The 24,761-nt window shown below is 38.0% G+C and overlaps 1 protein-coding gene across 1 annotated transcript; it reads left to right on the forward strand.

The window, feature by feature from the left end:
• The first annotated feature begins 1,564 nt into the window (after positions 1-1,564).
• LOC128654428 (keratin, type II cytoskeletal cochleal-like) lies at positions 1,565-23,722 on the forward strand. Its single transcript, XM_053708334.1, has 9 exons — positions 1,565-2,080; positions 2,403-2,623; positions 8,244-8,304; positions 8,502-8,597; positions 12,370-12,534; positions 13,326-13,451; positions 13,612-13,832; positions 22,082-22,116; positions 23,247-23,722. The coding sequence occupies exons 1-9, from the start codon at positions 1,580-1,582 to the stop codon at positions 23,396-23,398; spliced, it is 1,578 nt and encodes a 525-aa protein (XP_053564309.1). The 5' UTR covers positions 1,565-1,579; the 3' UTR covers positions 23,399-23,722.
• Positions 23,723-24,761: the final 1,039 nt, after the last annotated feature.

Raw genomic sequence — 24,761 nt, forward strand, 5'->3', positions numbered from 1 at the left:
ATGGGTGTTAGTGTACTTTAGTGCACAGTAGTTAGGAGCTTTATGAACCGGCGTTAGCCCATAAAGCTCTTAACTCCTGACTTTTTTCTGCGGCTGGAGTCTTGTCGTTAGAGTTCTAACGCTCACTTCAGCAAAGCCTCTAAATACCAGCATTAGAAAGATCCCATTGAAAAGATAGGATACGCAATTGACGTAAGGGGATCTGCGGTATAGAAAAGTCACGGCTGGAAAGTGAGCGTTATACCCTTACCTACAAGACTCTAAATACCAGCGGGCAGCCAAAACCAGCGTTAGGACCCCCTAACGCTGGTTTGGACGGCTAACGCAGAACTCTAAATCTAGGCGTAAGGTTGCCAAGGAATTTAACCTTTTAAAAAATGAGCAAGCAACCTTGCAGTACCAGATAATGATGATTAAAGCTTGCTTATTTTTTTAAATCATTCTATACTATAGTAAACATAATATTATAATCGGAAACTAAATAACATTTGTACTTTCATTTGTCTCACCTTATTTAAGGAACACTTAAGTCATAATTAATCTTTCATTATTCAGATAGAGCATGCAATTTTTAACAACTTTCCAATTTACTTCCATTATCAAAAATGTGCACAGTCTTTTTATATTTACACTTTTTGAGTCACCGGTTCCTACTGAGCATGTGCAAGAATTCACAGAATATACGTATATGCATTTCTGATTGGGTTATGGCTGTCCCATGATACTGGAGAAGTGGAATAGACATAACTTTAAAATTTGTCAGAATAAAATCTACTACTCATTTGAAGTTCAGACCATGGGGCCGATTTATTAAGGCCTGTATTGCCCCTAATGTAACTGTTTCCGCGCGAGCCTTCAGGCTCGCTGGAATCAGGAGTTATGACACAGCTGTCTTAAGACCGCCGCTCCTTAACTCGTACGCCTCCTCTGAGGTGGAGGTCATTAATCCGCCCGATCTCATACGATCGGATTGATTGACACCCCCTGCTAGCGGGCTGATTGCCTGCAAATCTGCAGGAGGCGGCATTGCACTAGCAGTTCACCAGAACTGCTTGTGCAATGATAAATGCAGACAGCGTATGCTGTCTGCATTTATCGATTTTTGGAGGATATAATTCGCTACAGCGGATCAAGTCCGCCAGACATTGATAAATCAGCCCCAAAGTGCTATTGCATTGTCTTTTTATCATGCATTTGTTGATTATGCAAATCAACGGTATTTACCAGTCCTTTAATAAAAAAATACCTTTTATGAATTTAGCAATGGGCCTTGCAATAAATACAGGGAATGTAACTTTAACAGTTGACTTAAGAAAAAAAAATCACTGAGCTTAGTTCATTGACATTCTTGGTTGTAGAAGTATAATATTTGCTGAAAGAAGAAGGGAATTGTTTAAGATATTTTTACAACACAAAAGTAAAAGCCTGCAAGCAAACTGCATGTTTTCTTAAAAGTAGGTATAGCAGGTTGGACATAACAAATAGCTTCAAGGTATGGCAGAGGCATGGATGTAAATTGATACACACTTTTACAAGTGGCCAAGCCCAGTGCTGAGAGTAGATAAAAGCATAGAAGTCGATGTACAGTGTTTCACCTATTGAACTTTCCTTTGACGTTTCCATAATGAGTCGTAATCAACAACTGCGTGGGGTCTCTTCTGGAGTTTCTAGTGGGGGATTTAGCTCATCCTCTTTAGGAGGTAGCAAAAGAATCAACTTCAGCTCAGCCTCTGTATCTCAAGGGCAATTTGGTGGTGGGGGCATTCGCAGCACCAACTTTGGCAGCAGAAGCCTATTGAGCTCTGGGGGCAATAGAAAGATTTCCTCTAGTGTAAGCAGTGTCAGACAAGGTGCAGGGCTGGGATTTGGGGGTGGATTTGGAGGAGCAGGTGCACTATCTGGTGCAGGAGGGTTTGGTGGTTCTGGGTTTCCTGCAGGGGGTATCCAAAATGTCAGCATTAATTCAAATCTGCTCGCACCACTTAACCTGGACTTTGACCCCAGCATTTCAGTAATAAGGAAGGAAGAAAGGGAACAGATCAAGACCCTGAACAACAAATTTGCATCATTTATTGATAAGGTACTATTAACACTTTGTTTATGCTTTCAATGTTGATGAGGAGACAGCAAATTAAAATCGGTGATTGCATATTCTAAGCACCTTTATCATCAATAAACCTATCTCTGATCTATCTATCTATCTATCTATCTATCTATCTATCTATATCTGCCCATCCATCTGTCCAACCATTTGTTTATCTATTTTCTGTCTGTCTATAAATTTTAATTTGTGAATATAAATAAATAATGAAAAATAATAATTATATATATATATATATATATATATATATATATATATATATATATATATATATATATACTGTATATTACTTTGTTTGCAGGTTCGATTCCTTGAACAGCAAAATAAAGTTCTTGAGACAAAGTGGAAACTCTTACAGCAGCAAGGAGGTCAATCATCAACACAGAACAGTGACATTGAAGGGATTTTCAAAGCTTATGTGAGCAACCTCAAGAATCAACTGGACGGTATAGTAAGTGGCAAGGGCCGTGTTGAGGGAGAATTTCAGAATACAAAGAATCTTGTTGAGGAATATAAAACCAAGTAAGTGCAAAATAAATATAAGAATTATAGTAATTACCTTTATAATATTCCTTACATACTATTTTCAGCAGCAGCGTTTTATTTATTTATTAGAGCTCTATACTTCTTACATTCCATATGAGTTTGAAAAATGTTTTTGTAGATGTAATAAAGTTATAATCAATATTATTGAATAGCACAATTACATGTAAGACCTAACCTTTTCTGGCCACATACTGCCTAAGATACCATAATACTTTTGTATATGCATCCACGCAATTGTACATTGTATGTCAGTAAAAGCATTGGTTTGAGGAAAGAAACAACAATTAAATGCAAGTATTATTGTTATTCTCCTTCTTCTTCATATTTATTTGTAATGTGTTGTAAAATGCCCTGGATACTTGAGTAGGTACACATTGGCTCTTATTGATAGTATAAAATAGCAAATGCAGATACGGTAATGAGATCAAACAAATGAAGTCAGGAGGTGGAGGGTTCTACTCTTAAGTGCAGGCAATCTAACAGTAGAGGGGTCAGGAGACAGAAGGTGTGGGGTAGTTTGTCATGTTGATTGTAGCTGCAGCAATCCAATAAGGGAGTTCGATATTTAGTTTGTTGGATAGGATGAAGAGGAACCTTTAGAGCAGAGGTGACAAGTCTCTCTAAGTATGTGGGTTTTCAAAAAGTACTTGAAGTTATACAAGGTGGTGGACAGCCTGACATTGGGCTCGTTTCCACTGAGCCATAATTAGGTTTCCGTGAGGTTGCAAATCAGTAAATATGCTGTCAGAAGCAATTTCGTGTATCGCCCGGGGGTCCAGCTGCTGACGATAGAAATGATTAGAAGCTGTTAAGCGCTAATTTACACCAGGTTTCACTTTGGGAGGCTGTCAACACATTGAACAAAAATTGCACTCAGCTCAACTAGGTGTAAAAGAGGAAAGAGGTGCTTTTTGAGGCCTAGTTCCCATAGAAATTTGAAAACCTGTAAATAATGCAAGTGTTTCAATGTAGAAAAAAATTGTAATATGTAATATTTATTCTTGTCCCATGTACAGGAATAGTTGCACTTATGTTCTTATGGAAATATCAATATATAAAAATATATGCAAGCACATACTTTATCTACAAACCTCAAACTAGACCTATGCCTAGGGCAGCAACACATATTACATATATTATTAAAGTAGATAATGTAATTATAATAAAAAATAGTATTTGATATAGTTTTTTTAAAAAAAGGTGTGCAGATGTTTAACGTATATTTAATAGTGTGAGGTCGCGTTCCATAGCAATTAACTTATTATGGCACTATTTTTTAAAAATTATACATCTGATGGAAGCGTTAACACAACGTTAAATTACACGAAAAGAGTGACTGCACACAATGCGCAAATAATATTTAAATGGATACTGGAGCAGCAACTACTTTTAGCTGTCGGCAACTTTGGTAGCTTACGGCTCCATTTTTTACAGCTCAATATAAAAGAGCCCATATTAGGATAGAGTTTTCTAGAGAGTAGGAACAGCAATTGAGAAAACTTGGTGGTGTGAGAGGGAAGTAGTAATAGAGAGGAAGGGGGAGTTGTGGGGAGTATTTGAAATTAAGTGAAGAAATATAGTTGGATGTTAAGTAGCTGAAAGATTTATATACTTATAGGTTAGGGCCAATATATGGAAATTGATTTTAAAGTATGTTTGGGCGCAGTGTATAGACAGGAGCATTGAAGCTGATGCAAATTAGTGACTTAAAGGCACATGAAACAAAAAAAAGATAGATTTCATGATTCAGATAGAGAATACCATTTTAAACAACTTTCCAATTTACTTCTATTATCAAATTTGCTTTCTTCTCTTGGTATCATTTGTTGAATGTGCAGCAATGCACTACTGGTTGCTAACTGAACACTTGTGGTGAGACAATAACAATAGGCATATATATGCAGCCACCAATCAGCAAATAGTACCCATGTGCTTTGCTGCTCCTTACCAAATGAAACTCTTCAACAAAATATAAAAAGAGAAGGAAGCAAATTAAATAATATAAGTACATTGGAAAGTTGTATACAATTGTATACTCTGAGGCCGAATTATCAATGTGCGAGCAGACATGATCTACTGTAGCGGATTATATCCGACTCACATTGATAAATGCCAACAGCAAACGCTATCGGCCTTTAACATTGCTCAAGCTTTTCTAGTGAAATGCTTGTGCAATGCCGCCCCCTGCAGATTCACGGCCAATCAGCCGCTACCAGGGGATGACCGCTGCTTTTTAACTCCTGTTTCCGGCGAGCCTGAAATAGGTGAATACGACACCATATGGGGCTTAATAAATTGGCCTCTATGGCCCCAATTTATCAAAGTCTGGCGGACCTGATCTGACAGTGCGGATCAGGTCAGCCAGACCTTGCTGAATACGGCGAGCAATATGCTTGCTGTATTCAGCATTGCACCAGCAGCTCACAAGAGCTGCTGGTGCAACGCCGCCCCCTGCAGACTCGCGGCCAATGGGCCGCCAGCAGGGGGTGTCAATCAACCCGATCGTACTCGCCAGAAACACGGGGCATCAAGCTCCATTAGGAGCTTGATAAATATGCCCCTATGTCTGAATCATGAATGTCTAATTATGACTTTACTGCCCCTTTAATGAGGGACCAGAAGATGAAGAGGCAGGGTTTAGTATAGCCAGTTAGGGGTAGGTTTCATTAGTTAATACAAGACAACATTTTGGTGGCATTTTGGGTAAGTGCCAAATTCTAGATATAATAAATGGGTGAGAATAGCAGAATTTTTTAGTTTTAGTTTTTGTATATATGGAGTCTAGAGCGAACATTTTGGCATACAGAAAAAACTTGCTAAAATGTTCATTGTGTCTTTAAAACTTGGTAATTGTAACAAGACTAAACAATGTGACACATTTTAAATAAACTTGCTGTATATATGGAAAGCTAAATAATTTTAGAAAACATGATTCTTTCAGCTTTAAACAAGATATCTTCTGATTGTTAGTTTATATAGTTTCAGAAAGGGGACTATTTATGCCTATAAATCATTTGTGATATGCAATACAGAGCATTTTACACAATAACCTTATTATAAAGGTGAAAGTAAATATTTTAAAGAAGCAATATACTAATCAGATCAGACCAGTGGCTCTGCAGTACCTGAAAATGACATTCTAACATACAACATCAGCTTTGATCCCTGGCCTTGTCAATCCTTACATTGCTATAAGATCTTAAATGAGACCCTCATGCCCTACATCCCCTCTATCAGCCCAATACCTGCATACAAATTCAGATAAGACCCAAATAGCCCTGCTGACCCTATGTCAACCACATATTTACATCAGATCTTACCTAAACTGTCATGTTTTTGTCTAGACTACCCCTGCTGACATCAGACATTAGATCAAACCCAAATTGCCTTGCAGCCCCTCTTTCAGCAACATTTTCAGACCTCAGATCAGATCCATGATGCTGCAGACTCTGCCAGCCATATTCTCTAATTATTATTATTATTATTATTCTTTATTTATAATGCGCCAACAGATTCCGCAGCGCTGTCCATGGGTACAAAGATAAAAGTACAGTACAATACAATAAAAAGACAACAGACAAAGTTTAACAAACAAATACAGGGGGAATTGAGGGTCCTGTTCCCGTGGGTAGGAGGGTGGGAAACAGGAGGTGGGGACTGCAAAGATGAGAATAATGTTAGTGTGGAGTTAGATGGCGGCAGCAATTAGGCAAGTGGAATTAATTTGTTACTGATTTGGAGATAGGTTTCCCTGAACAGAAAAATCTTTAGGGAGCGTTTAAAGGAGGAAAGGTAAGGGGAGAGTCTGACAGCTCTAGGAAGTGCATTCCAGATGGTTGGTGCCGCACGAGAGAAGTCCTGTAGCCTAGCATGGGAGGAGGTGATGGTAGAAGATGCAAGGAGCAGGTCATTGTTGGATCTTAGGGGGCGGGCTGGAGTATATTTGTTAATGAGTGAGGACGTGTGTGGGGGGGGACTGCGTTGGTAAGGGTTTTGTAGGTCAGGATAAGAATTTTGAATTTAATTCTGCTGTGGATGGGTAGCCAGTGAAGGGACTTGCAGAGAGGTGCAGCAGATACAGAGCGTCGGGAGAGGTGGATTAGCATAGCAGAGGCATTTAGGATGGATTGAAGAGGGGAGAGGCGGGAGAGAGGGAGGCCAGTTAGTAGGTTATTACAGTAGTCAAGTTGGGAGATTACCAGGGAGTGGATTAGCTGTTTAGTAGTTTCAGCACTCAGAAACGGACGAATTTTGGAGATATTTCATAGGTGGTTGTGACAGGAGGAAGAAAGCAATTGGATGTGGGGTATGAAGGACAGATTGGAGTCAAGTGTAACTCCAAGGCAGCGGACTTGGGGTGATGGGGAGATAGTGGTGTCACCAACAGTGATTGAAAAGTTAGGAACCGGGGTAGAATTAGAGGGGGGAATTAGAAGGCGCTCAGTCTTGGACTTATTGATTTTTAGGTGGTGAGAGGCCATCCAAGAAGAAATGCCAGATAAGCAGACACTGATGTGAGAAAGGACAGAAGGAGAGAGTGAAGGGGTGGATAGATAGATCTGGGTATCATCAGCATAGAGGTGGTAGTTGAAGCCATAGCTACTGATAAGTTTACCCAGTGAGGATGTATAAATAGAGAAGAGTAGAGGACCCAGAACAGAGCCTTGAGGTACTCCAACAGACAGAGGCAATGGAGAGGAGGAGTCACCAGCAAAGGAGACAGAAAAGACCTATTAGAGAGATAAGAGTGGATACAGGAAAGGGCCGTGTCAGAGAGTCCAAGGGAGCTGAGAGTCTGTAGGAGAAGGGGATGGTCAACAGTGTCAAAGGCAGCAGACAGATCAAGTAAGATAAGTATTGAGTAGTGGCCATGTTTTTTAGCAGAAAGAAGATCATTAGTAACCGTGGTGAGGGCAGTCTCAGTTGAGTGTTGGGAACGGAAGCCAGATTGCAAGGGGTTAAGCAGTGAGTTGGAGGACAAGAAGTGGGTTAAGCGATCGAAGACTAGTTTTTCCAGGACTTTTGAAGCTAGCGGAAGCAGTGATATGGGGCGGTAGTTTGCAGGAGAATTGGGGTTGAGGGAGGGTTTTTTGAGGATGAGGGTGACCTTTGCATGTTTGAAGGAAGATGGGAATGAACCGGTAGTAAGGGATAGGTTGAATATGTGAGTAAGAGCTGGAGTGAGGGTAGAAGACAGAGGTATTAGATTTGAAGGGACAGGGTCAAGTGGGCAGGAAGTGAGGTGTGAGGAGGACAATAGGGAACTCACTTCATTCTCAGTGGTAGGGGTGAAGGGACTGAGGGTGGTGGAGGGGGTTGCCGGGGGCAAAGATGGAAGGTTGCAGTCTTGTGTTGGGATATTACTTTGGATAGCAATTGTTTTGTTGAAAAAGTAGTCTGCCAGGTCTTGAGCATTAAAGGCAGATGAAGGGGGTGGTGCAGGTGGATAAAGGAGAGATTTGAAAATGGAGAAGAGATGTTTAGGGTTTGAGGAGTGAGTAGATATAAGAGTTCATCCAAGTTCATCAATGGTTTGTATACTTGAAATTGTAAGTGTTTAATATATTTTTTTTTTACTTGATTTATGTTTAAAAAGGTATGAAAATGAAATCAACAATCGTGCAGCAGCGGAACATGAATTTGTTAAAATAAAAAAGGTATTGCTTAAACTGTATGAAAAGTATTAATGACAAACACTGAATATAGACTTGTCAATGTAGCGAAAACATACTTTACATTAAAATGTTAAAATAAAAAATACTATAGAAAGCAAATGCTATGTACACTTGCTATATAATAATAAAAAGAAATGATATATTAATTTGTATTTTATCTCATAAATAAATACATTTAGGATGTGGATGATGCTTACTTGGTCAAGGTTCAACTGGAAGCCAAACTTAATGGACTGAATGATGAGATAAACTTCTTGAGAGCTCTTTATGAACAGGTAATTATCAGGTTTATTAAGTGTTGTAATACAAAACTGTTCCCTATGATGGACATACATATGATGAAATAAATGTCTTGCAACTTTAAAAGCACTGTCCCCCCCATAACCAAAGACAGCTTTATTCCCCTATGGCTCTCGTGAGTATTATAGCAATAATAACCAGCAGACATCAGCCACTAGCCTTGTATATTTTAGGATTTATAGATTCTGGTTGCTATCAAAAGGAATAAAACCATAATTTTTCAAATAGTTTTCTAATATATCTATTTAAACACATAAATATATAGTCATATAACATTAAAGTGCATGCTGGCATAAAATTACTAATAGAATACAACTGAATCTTTTAAATTGCAGTTCTATATTTTTTTCATTAAAAACAAAGATATAAATTGCTATATTCAAGGGTTTGGGGAAGTGAATGGATGTTAAATGTGGGACCATAATGTATTTAATTGCAGAATATTCAAAAGAGTAATTTGCACACTTTTTTTTCATGTTGTATAAAAATGCAGAAAAAAAACACTTTTTTTTTTTTTTAGCATTTTTGATTATCTGAGTAAAGATACAAGGGGCCTATCTATCAAGCTCTGAAAGGAGCTTGATGCTCCGTGTTTCTGGCGAGTTTTCAGGCTCGCCAGAAACAGCAGTTATGAAGCAGCGGTCACAAAGACCGCTGCTCCATAACCTGTCCGCCTGCTATGAGCAGGCGGACAGACATTGCCAGAAATCAACCCGATCGAGTACGATCGGGTTGATTGACACCCCCTTGCTGGAGGCCCATTGGCCGCGAGTCTGCAGGGGGCGGCGTATTCAGCGAGGTCTGTCGGACCTGATCCGCACTGTCAGATCAGGTCCGCCAGACCTTGTTAAATAGAGGCCACAGTATGTATACTTTACATAGATAACATATTAAAAGCATTGAAACTGATGTTTAAATAGAAATTGATCAAAACTCTAAAAACTTTCTTAGCACTGTCACTGGGCTTTCAACAGAGTCTTCAGGTTTGAAACGCTAGTTAAGACCACAGCTACTTAGCCTCTCTGCCACCTCAAGGCTTGTGACATTAAAGGGACAGTTTTCTCAAAAAATGTATCCACTTTAATTTGTTCCCAATGATCCACTTTACCTGCTGGAGTGTATTAAATTGTTTACAAGTATTTACATTGCCTTTATATTGGGATTTAAAATAGTTTATTTAGCCTGTGGTATCCCCACCCATCCTGAAAGTTTTTGGCCTCAAGGCCAAGCTGTGTTAACACAGTCAGCTGAAGAAATTACACTCCCCATGGGTTATAGAAGAGATAAGGTAATAAAATGTTAATTTTCCATTGTTCTCTCCAAGTATTGGTGATTGGTTTATGGACAGATATAAGATAAAGAAGCATGTATATGTACACAATGTGATAAAGTAATGAGATCTGATTATTCCTACAAGCTCAAACCATTTTATTAGGTTGTGGTTTCAAAACACAAAATCAGCTAATTCATATACACAAATAAGCCTTAAAAAAGCAAATCTCCTACATTTTATACTCTGCAGCTGGTAAAATAAGTTATTGGAAACACATTAAAGGGACACTGAACCCAATTATTTTCTTTGGTGATTCAGATAGAGCATGACATTTTAAGCAACTTTCTAATTTACTCCTATTATCAAATTTTCTTCATTCTCTTGGTATGTTTATTTGAAATGCAAGAATGTAAGTTTAGATGCCAGCCCAGTTTTGGTGAACAACCTGGGTTATCCTTGCTGATTGGTGAATAAATTCATCCACAAATAAAAAAGTGCTATCCAGAGTCTGAACCCAAAAAAAGCTTAGATGACTTATTTTTCAAATAAAGATAGCAAGAGAATGAAGAATAATTTATAATAGGAGTAAATTATAAAGTTGCTTAAAATGACATGCTCTATCTGAATCACAAAAGAAAAATGTTGGGTTCAGTGTCCCTTTAAGGGAAAAACAATTTTATAGTATACTGTCCCTTTAAATCATTCAGATTGAATGATTGACAAGCCCTTCTCTAGCACAAGTGGTTGGGCTAGAGCAGGGGGAGTTGCTGCACAAGTAATTGCTTGTGCAATGTTAAATGCTGCTGCCTGCTTGCCGCAATGCTGGGTGGACGAGGTCCAGGAGAGTGAAACTTGTCCACTCTGCAATTGATAAATGGGGGCATTTGTCTTGAGAAAAGTGTGCTATATTCAACTGTAGACCAGGGAGAATTTTTAGCATTTTTGCTATCACTTCATTTAAACAGAATTCAGCCTTGTTTTTTTAGATTTACCTATTAAAACTATATATATATATATATATATATATATATATATATATTTTAATAGACAACCCAAGATATTGATCTAGGTTCATTTTGGTATATTTCATGCCACCGTTTCACTGCTAAATGTGATAAAATAAAAAAAGTTTTTAACTTTTTCACAAACTTTGGGTTTTTCACTAAAAATATTTACATACTGCTTGTGTAATCATAACACAATTGGTTGCAAAAGCTTCTCTGGAATCCCCTTTGTTCAGAAGTAGCAGACATGCATGGCTTTGCCATTGTTTTTTTATAATTAGAAGGCCGCTTATTGCAACTGCACACCACACGTCTGAAATTACCAGCAGTGAAGTGCTTAATTATTTAGCTGGTAATGGTAATAGTATTTTAATGTAGGTATTACCCTCTCACCTGACACCTCCCTGATCCCCCAAGCAACCTTCCTCACCACCATCTTAGGTAATTGCAGATAGTCTACCAGTATGAAGTTTTAGGACCTTTTTTTTTTTATAATTAATTAATTTTATTTATTTTATTTTTTCTGCAGCCCTCCCACTTCCCTCCTTACATCCCACACCACCCATAGTCCCACCGCAGATACAGACAGTAACTCTGCATGTGTCACTGTCTGTATTGTTTATCTTGCTTCATATAGTAGAGATCGTGCTCCCTTACCATATGAAGGCAGATGCCTTCTGCTACTGGCTGAAGTCTTGGCTGTCAAATCTGACAGCAGGGACTGCAGAATGCACCTCTATGTTGGACATAGGTATTAAGTCAAAAAAGTATCGTGTGATGTAGTACTTACTTCTATTTGGCACTAGCAGTTAAAAAACAAATAATATATTTCCAAAAAATATCCCATAGGTGTAGAGCCAGGTTTAACCCAGGTTGCAGGATACCCTTTATACGCTGTTCTTCCCTCAAGAGGGCTTTTTTTTTTAGTTGTGGTAACCCAAAAGCACATTTTTTTAATTCCTGGGGCCACAAAAACTTAGGCACACATTGTTAGTTCACGTTTTTTTCCTGGGGAACACAACATCTAGTTAAGAGGGGTAGAATATAGCCCTCCGACCGCCAGTTGGCCATACCTTTATCATTGATCTATTTGGCAACATCCAAGCATCTTCCAACACTGCCTCAAAGCACAAAAAGCTATAAGCCAAGAAGTGTTGGAACAATAAATTACAAAATATATACAAAAATATTTTTAATATTTAGTAATGAGTGTTTAATTATTAGTGGTTTATCTCAAACATGTGTAACACTATTTAAAAACCTGCAATATTTTGTACTTATTTCAAACAAGTATATTTTTTAATATATTCATATTTATTATTTTCTTATTTTTTCACATCAGTTTTGTACACAGCACATGTTGGGATGTAAATGTGTGTTATAGTTGATTATTTGAACTTGGTTTAGGTCTAATTAAATAAATTAAAAGGTAATATTTTGAAGAAAGTCTGTTTTTTTATTTATTTCCAGGAACTTGGAGAGCTTAAATCACAACTCACTGACACTTCTGTTATCCTCTCAATGGACAACAATAGGTCATTGAATCTAGATGACATTATTGCTGAAGTTAAAGCTCAATATGAGGAAATCGCAAACAAGAGCAGAGCTGAGGCAGAAGCTGCCTACCAAGATAAGGTAAGGAGGAATCAGTCTACTTTAAACCAAATACAAAAACCTATTCTGTGTTAAAAAGATGGCAAATCAGACATGATTTGATAAATGAAAACTCTTACTTGTGGATGTTCCAAGATGAGTCATTATTGTTGCATGAGTGGGGCTGAGTGTGCTATGGGAAAGATTGTGGGGGTCTTGTGTCCTAGAAAGTCCATGGGCATGGACGGGACAGTGATGCTAAGGGAGATTTTCACCCTACTGCTACCTATCAGCCCAATGAATAGGGTGCATACTAGAGGATAGGGGTTCTTTTGCACACTGTGCAGCCCCATAGAAATGCTAATGGGACAAATTTGAGTAAATATATAATACTTTTCCATGATGAGAGAGCATGGAATATCAGTATCTAATGTTAAAAATACATGCATATTTTTTATGGTATATTTTGGATATTTAGAAGTAAAAAGGTGAGGCATTTGCATATACCCAGAACCCCCTGCTTCAATGGAAACACTATTTGATAGGGTTTTCGGTTGAAAGATGTGCAGGTGTGCTATACCTTCTATTATGTATCGCTATACTCACAGTGCAGGTTTTTTCCTCATCTTTTTTTCTCACAATAACTTGTTTTTGGGACCAAATTATGTATCAGAAGAAGTAAAAATATATTTCTTGTAGTGTCACTGCTAGACTCCGGGAAAAGAACTAAATATAAGTACAGTTACTAGTATCAGTAAAATAACTATATTATAATAGTAGATTGATTCTTTTTAAATATTTTAAATTCAATGTATTGTAATTTTTACCAACAGTTCAGGCAGCTGGAAAATGTTGCTGGTCAACAAGGTGACAATCTAAAAAGCACCAGAAATGAGATTGCAGAACTGAGCAGAGCAATCAGGAAACTGGAGTCTGAAATTGAAAATGTGAAGAGACAGGTAAAAGACAAATTCAACTGCTTTCATTGCTTAAAGTACTAAAGTAATAAATGGCCCAACACAAATTGGTATATTTTATTGTATATTTTGCCATTTACCCATGTACTATGTCAAACTGTATATAAATGTGTGATTAATATTTAATGTGCATTATTTCTAGATTGCTGCTCTCAATGCATCTATAGCAGAGGCTGAAGAACGAGGAGAAATTGCATTAACTGATGGCCGACGAAAACTTGCTGAACTGGAGGCTGCTCTGCAGAAAGCCAAGCAGGACATGGCTCGCCAGCTGCGGGAATATCAAGAGCTGATGAACGTGAAACTGGCGCTAGATGTTGAGATTGCCACGTACAGGAAACTGCTGGAGGGAGAGGAAGACAGGTTAGTGCCATTTGGTATCCACCATCATTTTATGGCTGTGAAAATCTTGCCATACATCTTAAAGGGAAATAACATTTTAAAATGTTCTTTCATGTTTCAGATAGAACATTCAAATTTTAAAAACCTACCAATGCACTTCTATTGTCAATTTTCTTTGTTTTCTTGGTATCCTTTGTTAAAAAGCAGTATGCTAAGTTCAGGAGTGTTCACATGTTACCAGCACTATATGCAACAATGTTATACATTAAATTACAAAGACACGCTTATAAGGCACTTCCAATAGAGGGCGCTATCGAGAATATATATATATATATATATATATATACACAAAACATTCATAAAAATGAAAATATAAATATGAATGCACACAATTAGATAATATGTATAATACAATATTAATGAAACACAGATATGAGGGTGACTTTCCCAAAATAACTATATATACTTAATGGATATATAATACTCAATAAATGCAAACCTTAATAATTTCTATGAGAACAAAGTCCCAACACAAATGATGTATGAAACATATAGTAGTTGTCTCAGTCTTTTTCTCCAAAGAAGATGTATCTCCAAAATAAAACCCTCCCGGTGGTGCAGCACTCTTTTCACACCTTGATGGTAGATGATCTAGAGCAAAAATAGTAACATAGAGAGGCGCCTGTGTGTATCAATAATAAACAGAACCAAATAAAAAAGAAAAGGCCCCTAAGTCAGGGTACTCACATTTCTTAATAGCACTCAGACAGTGCTATTAGGCACAGGCTTGGTATTTGTACAGCAACCCAGCTTACTGTTCTGCCGAATGCAGACACTCAGGGATGCAGCAGCCCAGGATAACAGGAGCCCAGATTAACAGCAGCCCAGGAATCACAGGAACAAACAAATGCTGAAATTCTGACAGCTTAATGCTTCCAATGGAAGTGATTGGTAATAAGCAGGCAGTAGAGGTTCCAAGTTAAAAAGTTCAACAGCCAATTTATTAAAAAGTCATATAAAAGAACAAATTAAAAACAGGAACCATATAGGCAGGGTGTATTAACAGACCCCCCTAGTATAATGCTACGCGCATGATGCCTGATGAAACAGCGTTTGAAGCGCTGAGAAACGCGTAGCATTATACTAGAGGGGTCTGTTATTACACCCTTCCTATATGGTTCCTGTGTTTAATTTGTTCTTTTATATGACTTTTTAATAAATTGGCTGTTGAACTTTTTAACTTGGAACCACTACTGCCTGCTTATCACCAATCACTTCCATTGGAAGCATTAAGCTGTCAGAATGTCAGCAATTGTCTGTTCCTGTGATTCCTGGGCTGCTGTTATCCTGGGCTGCTGCATCCCTGAGTGTCTGCATTCGGCAGAACAGTAAGCTGGGTTGCTGTACAAATACCCAGCCTGTACCTAATAGCACTGTCTGAGTGCTATTAAGAAATGTGAGTACCCTGACTTAGGGGCCTTTTCTTTTTTATTTGGTTCTATTTATTATTGATACACACAGGCGCCTCTCTATCGCCTAGATTTAGAGTTCTGCGGCCAAAGGGGTGCATTAGCTACGAGTGCTTTTTTTCCCACGCACCTTTTAAATACCGCTGGTATTTAGAGTTTACAGAATGGCTGGGTTTTCAGTGCGTTAGGCTCCAAAAAGGGAGCGTAGAGCATAATTTAACGCCACTGCAACTTTAGATACCAGCGGTGCTTACGGACGTGGCCAGCTTCAAAAACGTGCTCGTGCACGATTCCCCCATAGAAAACAATGGGGCCATTTGAGCTGAAAAAAAAACCTAACACCTGCAAAAAAGCTGCTTTCAGCTCCTAACGCAGCCCCATTGTTTTCTATGGGGAAACACTTCCTACGTCTGCACCTAACACCCTAACATGTACCCCGAGTCTAAACACCCCTAACCTTACACTTATTAACCCCTATTCTGCAGCCCCCGCCATCGCTGACCCCTGCATATTATTATGTACCCCTAATCTGCTGCCCCTAACACCGCCGACCCCTATATTATATTTATTAACCCCTAATCTGCCCCCCTCAACGTCGCCTCCACCTGCCTACACTTATTAACCCCTAATCTGCCGAGCGGACAGCACCACTACTATAATAAAGTTATTAACCCCTAATCCGCCTCACTCCCGCCTCAATAACCCTATAATAAATCGTATTAACCCCTAATCTGCCCTCCCTAACATCACCGACACCTAACTTCAATTATTAACCCCTAATCTGCCGACCGAATCTCGCCGCTACTGTAATAAATGGATTAACCCCTAAAGCTAAGTCTAACCCTAACACTAACACCCCCTAAGTTAAATATAATTTAAATCTAACAAAATAAATTAACTCTTATTAAATAAATTATTCCTATTTAAAGCTAAATACTTACCTGTAAAATAAACCCTAATATAGCTACAATATAAATTATAATTATATTATAGCTATTTTAGGATTTATATTTATTTTACAGGTAACTTTGTATTTATTTTAACCAGGTACAATAGCTATTAAATAGTTAAGAACTATTTAATAGCTAAAATAGTTAAAATAATTACAAAATTACCTGTAAAATAAATCCTAACCTAAATTACAATTAAACCTAACACTACACTATCAATAAATTAATTAAATAAAATACCTCCAATTACCTACAATTAAACCTAACACTACACTATCAATAAATTAATTAAATACAATATCTACAAATAAATACAATGAAATAAACTAACTAAAGTACAAAAAATAAAAAAGAACTAAGTTACAAAAAATAAAAAAATATTTACAAACATCAGAAAAATATTACAACAATTTTAAACTAATTACACCTACTCTAAGCCCCCTAATAAAATAACAAAGCCCCCCAAAATAAAAAAAATGCCCTACCCTATTCTAAATTAAAAAAGTTCAAAGCTCTTTTACCTTACCAGCCCTTAAAAGGACCTTTTGTGGGCCTTGCCCCAAAGAATTCAGCTCTTTTGCCTGTAAAAAAAAACATACAATACCCCCCCCAACATTACAACCCACCACCCACATACCCCTAATCTAACCGAAACCCCCCTTAAATAAACCTAACACTAAGCCCCTGAAGATCTTCCTACCTTATCTTCACCTCGCCGGGTATCACCGATCGGTCCTGGCTCCGAAATCTTCATCCAACCCAAGCGGGGGCTGGCGATCCATAATCCTGCGGCTGAAGAGGTCCAGAAGAGGCTCCAAAGTCTTCATCCTATCCGGGAAGAAGAGGCGATCCAGACCGGCAACCATCTTGATCCAAGCGGCATCTTCTATCTTCATCTGATGAGGAACGGCTCCATCGTGAAGACCTCCAGCGCGGATCAATCTTCTTCCTCCGACGTCCAACTGAAGAATGACGGTTCCTTTAAGGGACGTCATCCAAGATGGTGTCCCTCGAATTCCGATTGGCTGATAGGATTCTATCAGCCAATCGAAATTAAGGTTGGAAAATTCTGATTGGCTGATGGAATCAGCCAATCAGAATCAAGTTCAATCCGATTGGCTGATCCGATCAGCCAATCAGATTGAGCTCGCATTCTATTGGCTGTTCCGATCAGCCAATAGAATGCAAGCTCAATCTGATTGGCTGATCGGATCAGCCAATCGGATTGAACTTGATTCTGATTGGCTGATTCCATCAGCCAATCAGAATTATCCTACCTTAATTCCGATTGGCTGATAGAATCCTATCAGCCAATCGGAATTCGAGGGACGCCATCTTGGATGACGTCCCTTAAAGGAACCGTCATTCTTCAGTTGGACGTCGGAGGAAGAAGATTGATCCACGCTGGAGGTCTTCACGATGGAGCCGTTCCTCATCGGATGAAGATAAAAGATGCCGCTTGGATCAAGATGGTTGCCGGTCTGGATCGCCTCTTCTTCCCGGATAGGATGAAGACTTTGGAGCCTCTTCTGGACCTCTTCAGCCGCAGGATTATGGATCGCCAGCCCCCGCTTGGGTTGGATGAAGATTTCGGAGCCAGGACCGATCGGTGATACCCGGCGAGGTGAAGATAAGGTAGGAAGATCTTCAGGGGCTTAGTGTTAGGTTTATTTAAGGGGGGTTTGGGTTAGATTAGGGGTATGTGGGTGGTGGGTTGTAATGTTGGGGGGGGGTATTGTATGTTTTTTTTTACAGGCAAAAGAGCTGAATTCTTTGGGGCATGCCCCACAAAAGGTCCTTTTAAGGGCTGGTAAGGTAAAAGAGCTTTGAACTTTTTTAATTTAGAATAGGGTAGGGCATTTTTTTATTTTGGGGGGCTTTGTTATTTTATTAGGGGGCTTAGAGTAGGTGTAATTAGTTTAAAATTGTTGTAATATTTTTCTGATGTTTGTAAATATTTTTTTATTTTTTGTAACTTAGTTCTTTTTTATTTTTTGTACTTTAGTTAGTTTATTTCATTGTATTTATTTGTAGATATTGTATTTAATTAATTTATTGATAGTGTAGTGTTAGGTTTAATTGTAGGTAATTGTAGGTATTTTATTTAATTAATTTATTGATAGTGTAGTGTTAGGTTTAATTGTAACTTAGGTTAGGATTTATTTTACAGGTAATTTTGTAATTATTTTAACTATTTTAGCTATTAAATAGTTCTTAACTATTTAATAGCTATTGTACCTGGTTAAAATAAATACAAAGTTACCTGTAAAATAAATATAAATCCTAAAATAGCTATAATATAATTATAATTTATATTGTAGCTATATTAGGGTTTATTTTACAGGTAAGTATTTAGCTTTAAATAGGAATAATTTATTTAATAAGAGTTAATTTATTTCGTTAGATTTAAATTATATTTAACTTAGGGGGGTGTTAGTGTTAGGGTTAGACTTAGCTTTAGGGGTTAATCCATTTATTACAGTAGCGGCGAGATTCGGTCGGCAGATTAGGGGTTAATAATTGAAGTTAGGTGTCAGTGATGTTAGGGAGGGCAGATTAGGGGTTAATACGATTTATTATAGGGTTATTGAGGCAGGAGTGAGGCGGATTAGGGGTTAATAACTTTATTATAGTAGCGGTGCGGTCCGCTTGGCAGATTAGGGGTTAATAAGTGTAGGCAGGTGGAGGCGACGTTGAGGGGGGCAGATTAGGGGTTAATAAATATAATATAGGGGTCGGCGGTGTTAGGGGCAGCAGATTAGGGGTACATAGCTATAATGTAGGTGGCGGTGGTGTACGGAGCGGCAGATTAGGGGTTAATAATAATATGCAGGGGTCAGCGATAGCGGGGCAGCAGATTAGGGGTTAATAAATATAATATATGGGTCGGCGGTGTTAGGGGCAGCAGATTAGGGGTACATAGGGATAACGTATTTGGCGGCAGTGTACGGAGCGGAAGATTAGGGGTTAAAAAATGTAAATATAGTGGCGGCGATGTGGGGGGACCTCAGTTTAGGGGTACATAGGTAGTTTATGGGTGTTAGTGTACTTTAGAGCACAGTAGTTAAGAGCTTTATAAACCGGCGTTAGCCCAGAAAGCTCTTAACTACTGACTTTTTTCTGCGGCTGGAGTTTTGTCGTTAGATTTCTAACGCTCACTTCAGCCACGACTCTAAATACCGGCGTTAGAAAGATCCCATTGAAAAGATAGGATACGCAATTGACGTAAGGGGATCTGCGGTATGGAAAAGTCGCGGCTGGAAAGTGAGCGTTGGACCCTTTAATGACTGGCTCCAAATACCAGCGGTAGCCCAAAACCAGCGTTAGGAGCCTCTAACGCTGGTTTTGACGGCTACCGCCCAACTCTAAATCTAGGCCTATGTTCCTAATTTTGCTCTAAATGTTATACATTAGCAAGAGTACTAGACGGCAGTACTATTTTGTGTCATGTAGTGCTCCAGATATGTGCACGTTTCCTATCTAGATATCTCTTCAACAAAGAATAACATGATAACAAAGAAAATTTGAGATTAGAAGTAAATTGGAAACTTTTTTTTAAAATTGCATTCTCTATCCGAATCATGAAAGAAAATATTGGAGTGTCATTTTCCTTTAACATAAACTAGAGATTAGGTTTAGGGATTGGGTTCAGGGCTTTAACTAAAATTAGGGTTATAGGATTAAGCGGTTATGGCTAGGATTAAGAGGCTATGGCTAGGATAAAGATGTTAGGGTTAGGATTAAGAGGTTATGGTTAGGTTAAGAGGTTATTGCCCCATTAAGAGGTTATGGCTAGGATTAAGAGGTTATGGCTAGGATTAAGAGGCTATGGCTAGGATTAAGAGGTTATGGCTAGGATTAAGAGGTTAGGGTTAAGAGGTTATGGCTAGGATTAAGAGGTTATGGCTAGGATTAAGAGGTTAGGGTTAATAGGTTATGGCTAGGATTAAGAGGTTATGGCTAGGATTAAGAGGCTATGGCTAGGATTAAGAGGTTGGGGTTATGGCTAGGGTTAAGACGTTGAGACTTGGGTTAAGAGGTTATGGCTAGGATTAAGAGGTTATGGCTAGGGTTAAGAGGTTATGGCTAGGATTAAGTGGTTATGGCTAGGATTAATAGGCTATGGCTAGGATTAAGAGATTAGGGTTAGGGTTAAGAGGTTATGGCTAGGGTTAAGAGGTTATGGCTAGGATTAAAAGGTTATGACTAGGATTAAGAGGCTATGGCTAGGATTAAGATGTTAGGGTTAGGATTAAGAGGTTATGGTTAGGGTTAAAAGGTTATGGTCCAGATTAAGAGGTTATGGCTAGGATTAAGAGGTTATGGCTAGGATTAAGAGGTTATATGGCTAGGATTAAGAGGCTATGGCTAGGATTAAGATGTTATGGTTAGGATTAAGAGGTTATGGTTAGGGTTAAGAGGTTATGGCCCAGATTAAGAGGTTATGGCTAGGATTAAGAGGTTATGGCTAGGATTAAGAGGCTATGGCTAGGATTAAGAAGTTATGGCTAGGATTAAGAGGTTAGGGTTAAGAGGTTATAGCTAGGATTAAGAGGTTATGGCTATGATTAAGAGGTTAGGGTTAAGAGGTTATGGCTAGGATTAAGAGGTTATGGTTAGGATTAAGAGGCTATGGCTAGGATTAAGAGGTTGGGGTTATGGCTAGGGTTAAGAGGTTGAGGCTTGGGTTAAGAGGTTATGGCTAGGATTAAGAGTTTATGGCTAGGGTTAAGAGGTTATGGCTAGGATTAAGTGGTTATGGCTAGTATTAATAGGCTATGGCTAGGATTAAGAGATTAGTGTTAGGGTTAAGAGGTTATGGCTAGGGTTAAGAGGTTATGGCTAGGATTAAGAGGTTATGGCTAGGGTTAAGAGGTTATATGGCTAGGATTAAGAGGCTATGGCTAGGATTAAAATGTTATGGCTAGGATTAAGTGGATATGGCTAGGATTAAGAGGTTAGGGTTAGGGTTAAGAGGTTATGGCTAGGATTAAGAGGTCATATGACTAGGATTAAGAGGTTATTGCTAGGATTAAGAGGTTATGGCTAGGATTAAGAGGCTATGGCTAGGATTAAGAGGCTATGGCTAGGGTTAAGAGGTTAGGGTTAGGATTAAGAGGCTATGGCTAGGATTAAGAGGTTATGGCTACGGTTAGGAACTGGGGATAGGATTATTCATTGCACCACTTTTTGTCTCCCAAATGTTTAACAGGAGTTTGTCCCCCAGTAGTTTTATTATCTGCAATATTCCAGCACATATAACATTGCTGGAGTCATATCAAAGCTGTGGAGACATCAGGCTACAATATTTTGTTAGCAAAAATATTGCTATTGAGTTGGCATTCCCAATGTGTAATGTGCTATTCTAATATGTATATTTAATACATGTATTATAAAATAATTAGCAAATTGGATTTTGTAATCTAATTTCCTTCTTGAAGGAAGAACAAAGTCAAATTTTATATATTCATATTATATACATAACATAAGCAACTAGATTAAAAAACTGCATACATTATAAATGTTTTTAAAGCAATTGACAGAAAATACCTGTTAGGCATCCAACAAACACATTTAGAAATAGATATTCTTGAATAAAGTATTCAGACATAATAAATATATTTTTCTTGAATGGTGACTGCTGACTGGGATTAAAAAATATATATTTCTCTGTATTTTGCATTATTGTTCTGAAACATCTTACAGAACTGGCACTTTCATCTTTTTAACGATTTTCCATCAACCAATGGAATTAATGTAGTTTTTAAAATAAACAAGATCAATGATCTATTTTGGAACCATACTTCTTAAATTATTTTTTAATTTGACTTGTTTTTTTATTTCAATGCAGGTTATCTGGGTTAATCACCAATGAAGTAAATGTCTGTAAGTACATTCATTTTTTAAATATGTTTTTCATACATTGCTGTGATATCTTGATAGATCAGTGTTTATACTATAACATTTAAAAATCAGAATAGGAGTATTTAATTGATAATGAAGTCCAGAAGAAAAAAAAAAGGCGCTGTTTTCTTTCTTTGTTTAAAACATTGTGTAATAGGTTACAAGTGCAGCACTAAATTATCGCGCTCCTGCCCATTTGCGGGAGCACAATAATTAACCAGCCATTACAAGTATCTGGTTATAGCTACCACGAGCTCGAGGTAGCAATTAGCACTCAGAGAATTAACCACAGATCCGATCTACGCAGTGCTAGGGTAGCATTTTCTGAAGGTTACCTTACTCAGATGTTGTGTGGTGCTGTAGACAATTAAGTTTCAAAGTATGTGTGCTAATATGTTACCTCTGCCTTTACATTCTATTGTCTCATAATAAACTCTATTTCTTTCATTCTGAATCTATTTTTTCTCTACTTAGCATAATGTCCCACTTGTGTCCACTGTCAGAAAAAGCCACCCTCTAACTCCTCATGCGCTGTCTGAGGTCACAGCATTTCAAGCATATTTTTTATACAGATTTGCAATGCGAAGATGTTAAATAGTGCATGTGCAGTTCTAGGGTAGCTTTTTCTGATGGGTAGCTTATTCTGACAGCAGGACTCCGACACATCGGTGAATGGGGTGCACAGGGAGGGGGGGGTGCTTCAGCTTTTGGTGCCTACAGGCACCTGGACTGTAAATCCAGCCCTGGACATGGCCCCCATACACTATTAAAATAACCATAACCCTTGCAATTAACCCTACCTGCCCTTACCTCCTACACAACATCTGCATCATAAAGCCCATATGACATACCGCAATACTCCTTCAACTCTATACATTGTACACCCACAACAATACTCCAACACCGAAAGGAAGCCGCAATATGACCCCCCAAGCAATACCCCAACACCTAATTGACTTCTTAACACTTAAACAGCTCACCAGAATTTTAAGAGCTTCCACCTAATGCTGGTACTGCCTTGACTGATTATCAGATTAACCAATCCGTAAATTATTTAAATATAGGCCAGAGTAAAAGTGTAACATGGATATATTTTGTGTTTTAACTTGTAGCTGTTGTCAGTGGTGTCAACTCTGGAGCATCATTTGGATATGGAGGCAGCTCTTCCTCTGGAAGCTTTAGCACTTCATCATCACAGAAAAAACGTGGTCCTGTGCAAATTATCTCAAAGACATCTGAAAGGCAAACGACGTATGTGAGCTAAGAGTGCTGCAAATGGGCTACAGTTTTGTCTCATTAACAATCGCCTGTTTCTGTTGTAGTTATTATTTTCTTACTGTGAATAAAAAAGTTGTTATTCTGTAAATTTACAGCTAATACAATATGACTGCCATGGTTGATTAGAGTAATCTGTATCTCTAATTAATGGGTTTTAATGCTGATTTTATGTCATATTATGAGTTTCTTAGCTATGATTAAGCTTTGTGAGGAAAATCTTCATCTTTCTTAACAATTCTTGTCTCTTGCATAGTCATCAATTGCTGTTAGTCCTATAAAAATAATAATAAACGTATCCTTCTTAACTTTGTTTTGCTTATTTGACTCTTGTTTTCTAGGGGTTAATATTTGGTATATGTTATTTCTATGAAAAGTACTAAGGTTTTGTTAAAGGGACATGCCACTCAATATTATTTTCTATCCCATCTAAAAGACGTTTCTAAATGTATAGTAGTTCTTTATTTCCATAAAAAAATGATGTGAACCAGCTTTTTTAGGTGGGAATTCTCTCTATCAGCCAGTGAGGAATAGAGCCCTAGGACCCATTCACATATGGCTCTCTGCCCTAGTCTTTGTGGCTCACAGGAAAAAGCAGAACTAAGAATGTATCCCATAGTTTTTGTGGTCCCAGGAAAAAGCAGAACTAAAAATGTGGTCTTTGGGATGTTCTAGTGGTTGAGTTTGCAAGGTGGCCACAGCTCAAAAGAGTCCTATGGAGGGGAGAGGTGTATCCTGTTAGTTTGCCTAAACCTGACCATCTGTCACTATTCATTTAAAAAATATGTATTATTATTTGTGTGTTTCATAGCATAAATGTTTGATCTGTGACCCCCAATATGTTCCTTTAATTTGAAAGCATCTTAGGTAATTTTTATTTAATTTAATTTAACCCTTTAAGGACACAGCTTTCAGTTTGCTCAATGGTTTTATGACGGAAAAATTCCGTCATATGTCTTTAAGAGGTTAATGAGTCATGTCCTGTATATTCTAGATTTGTACAGAAATTATTATGTAGAGAAAATTATTATGTAGAGAAACATTTTATATAGACAGCAAGCCACCCAAAACATAAGGGGCAATCCAATGTTTTTGGAATCATTATGGCGCTTGGTACTCTAACCTCCCTCCCTCTTCAATTCTCTGGTGCAGTCAGCATGAAAGTGCTACTTAAATAACGTTTCATGAATTCCTGTACATCATCTTATCTAAGGGATTAAATGCTTATCTGGGCATTTCCAGGAGAGAAGGGAACACACGCTTAACTTACTTAACTATAAATTATAAACATGTGCAATAATAAATAAAGACAGACAACTTCATAGTGGGTAAAATTTTGACCGTCACAGGTC

This window comes from Bombina bombina, chromosome 3 (genome assembly GCF_027579735.1).
Source record: "Bombina bombina isolate aBomBom1 chromosome 3, aBomBom1.pri, whole genome shotgun sequence".
NCBI classification, from domain to species: domain Eukaryota; kingdom Metazoa; phylum Chordata; class Amphibia; order Anura; family Bombinatoridae; genus Bombina; species Bombina bombina.

What these genes read in the sequence shown, in the direction of transcription:
- LOC128654428 (XM_053708334.1), top strand. Translation starts at nt 1,580, where the DNA reads ATGTACAGTGTTTCACCTATTGAACTTTCCTTTGACGTTTCCATAATG. An exon ending in GTTGAGGAATATAAAACCAA is followed by an intron (nt 2,624 to 8,243) that starts GTAAGTGCAAAA and finishes ATGTTTAAAAAG; the next exon opens with GTATGAAAATGAAATCAACA. An exon ending in AAGCTGCCTACCAAGATAAG is followed by an intron (nt 12,535 to 13,325) that starts GTAAGGAGGAAT and finishes TTTTACCAACAG; the next exon opens with TTCAGGCAGCTGGAAAATGT.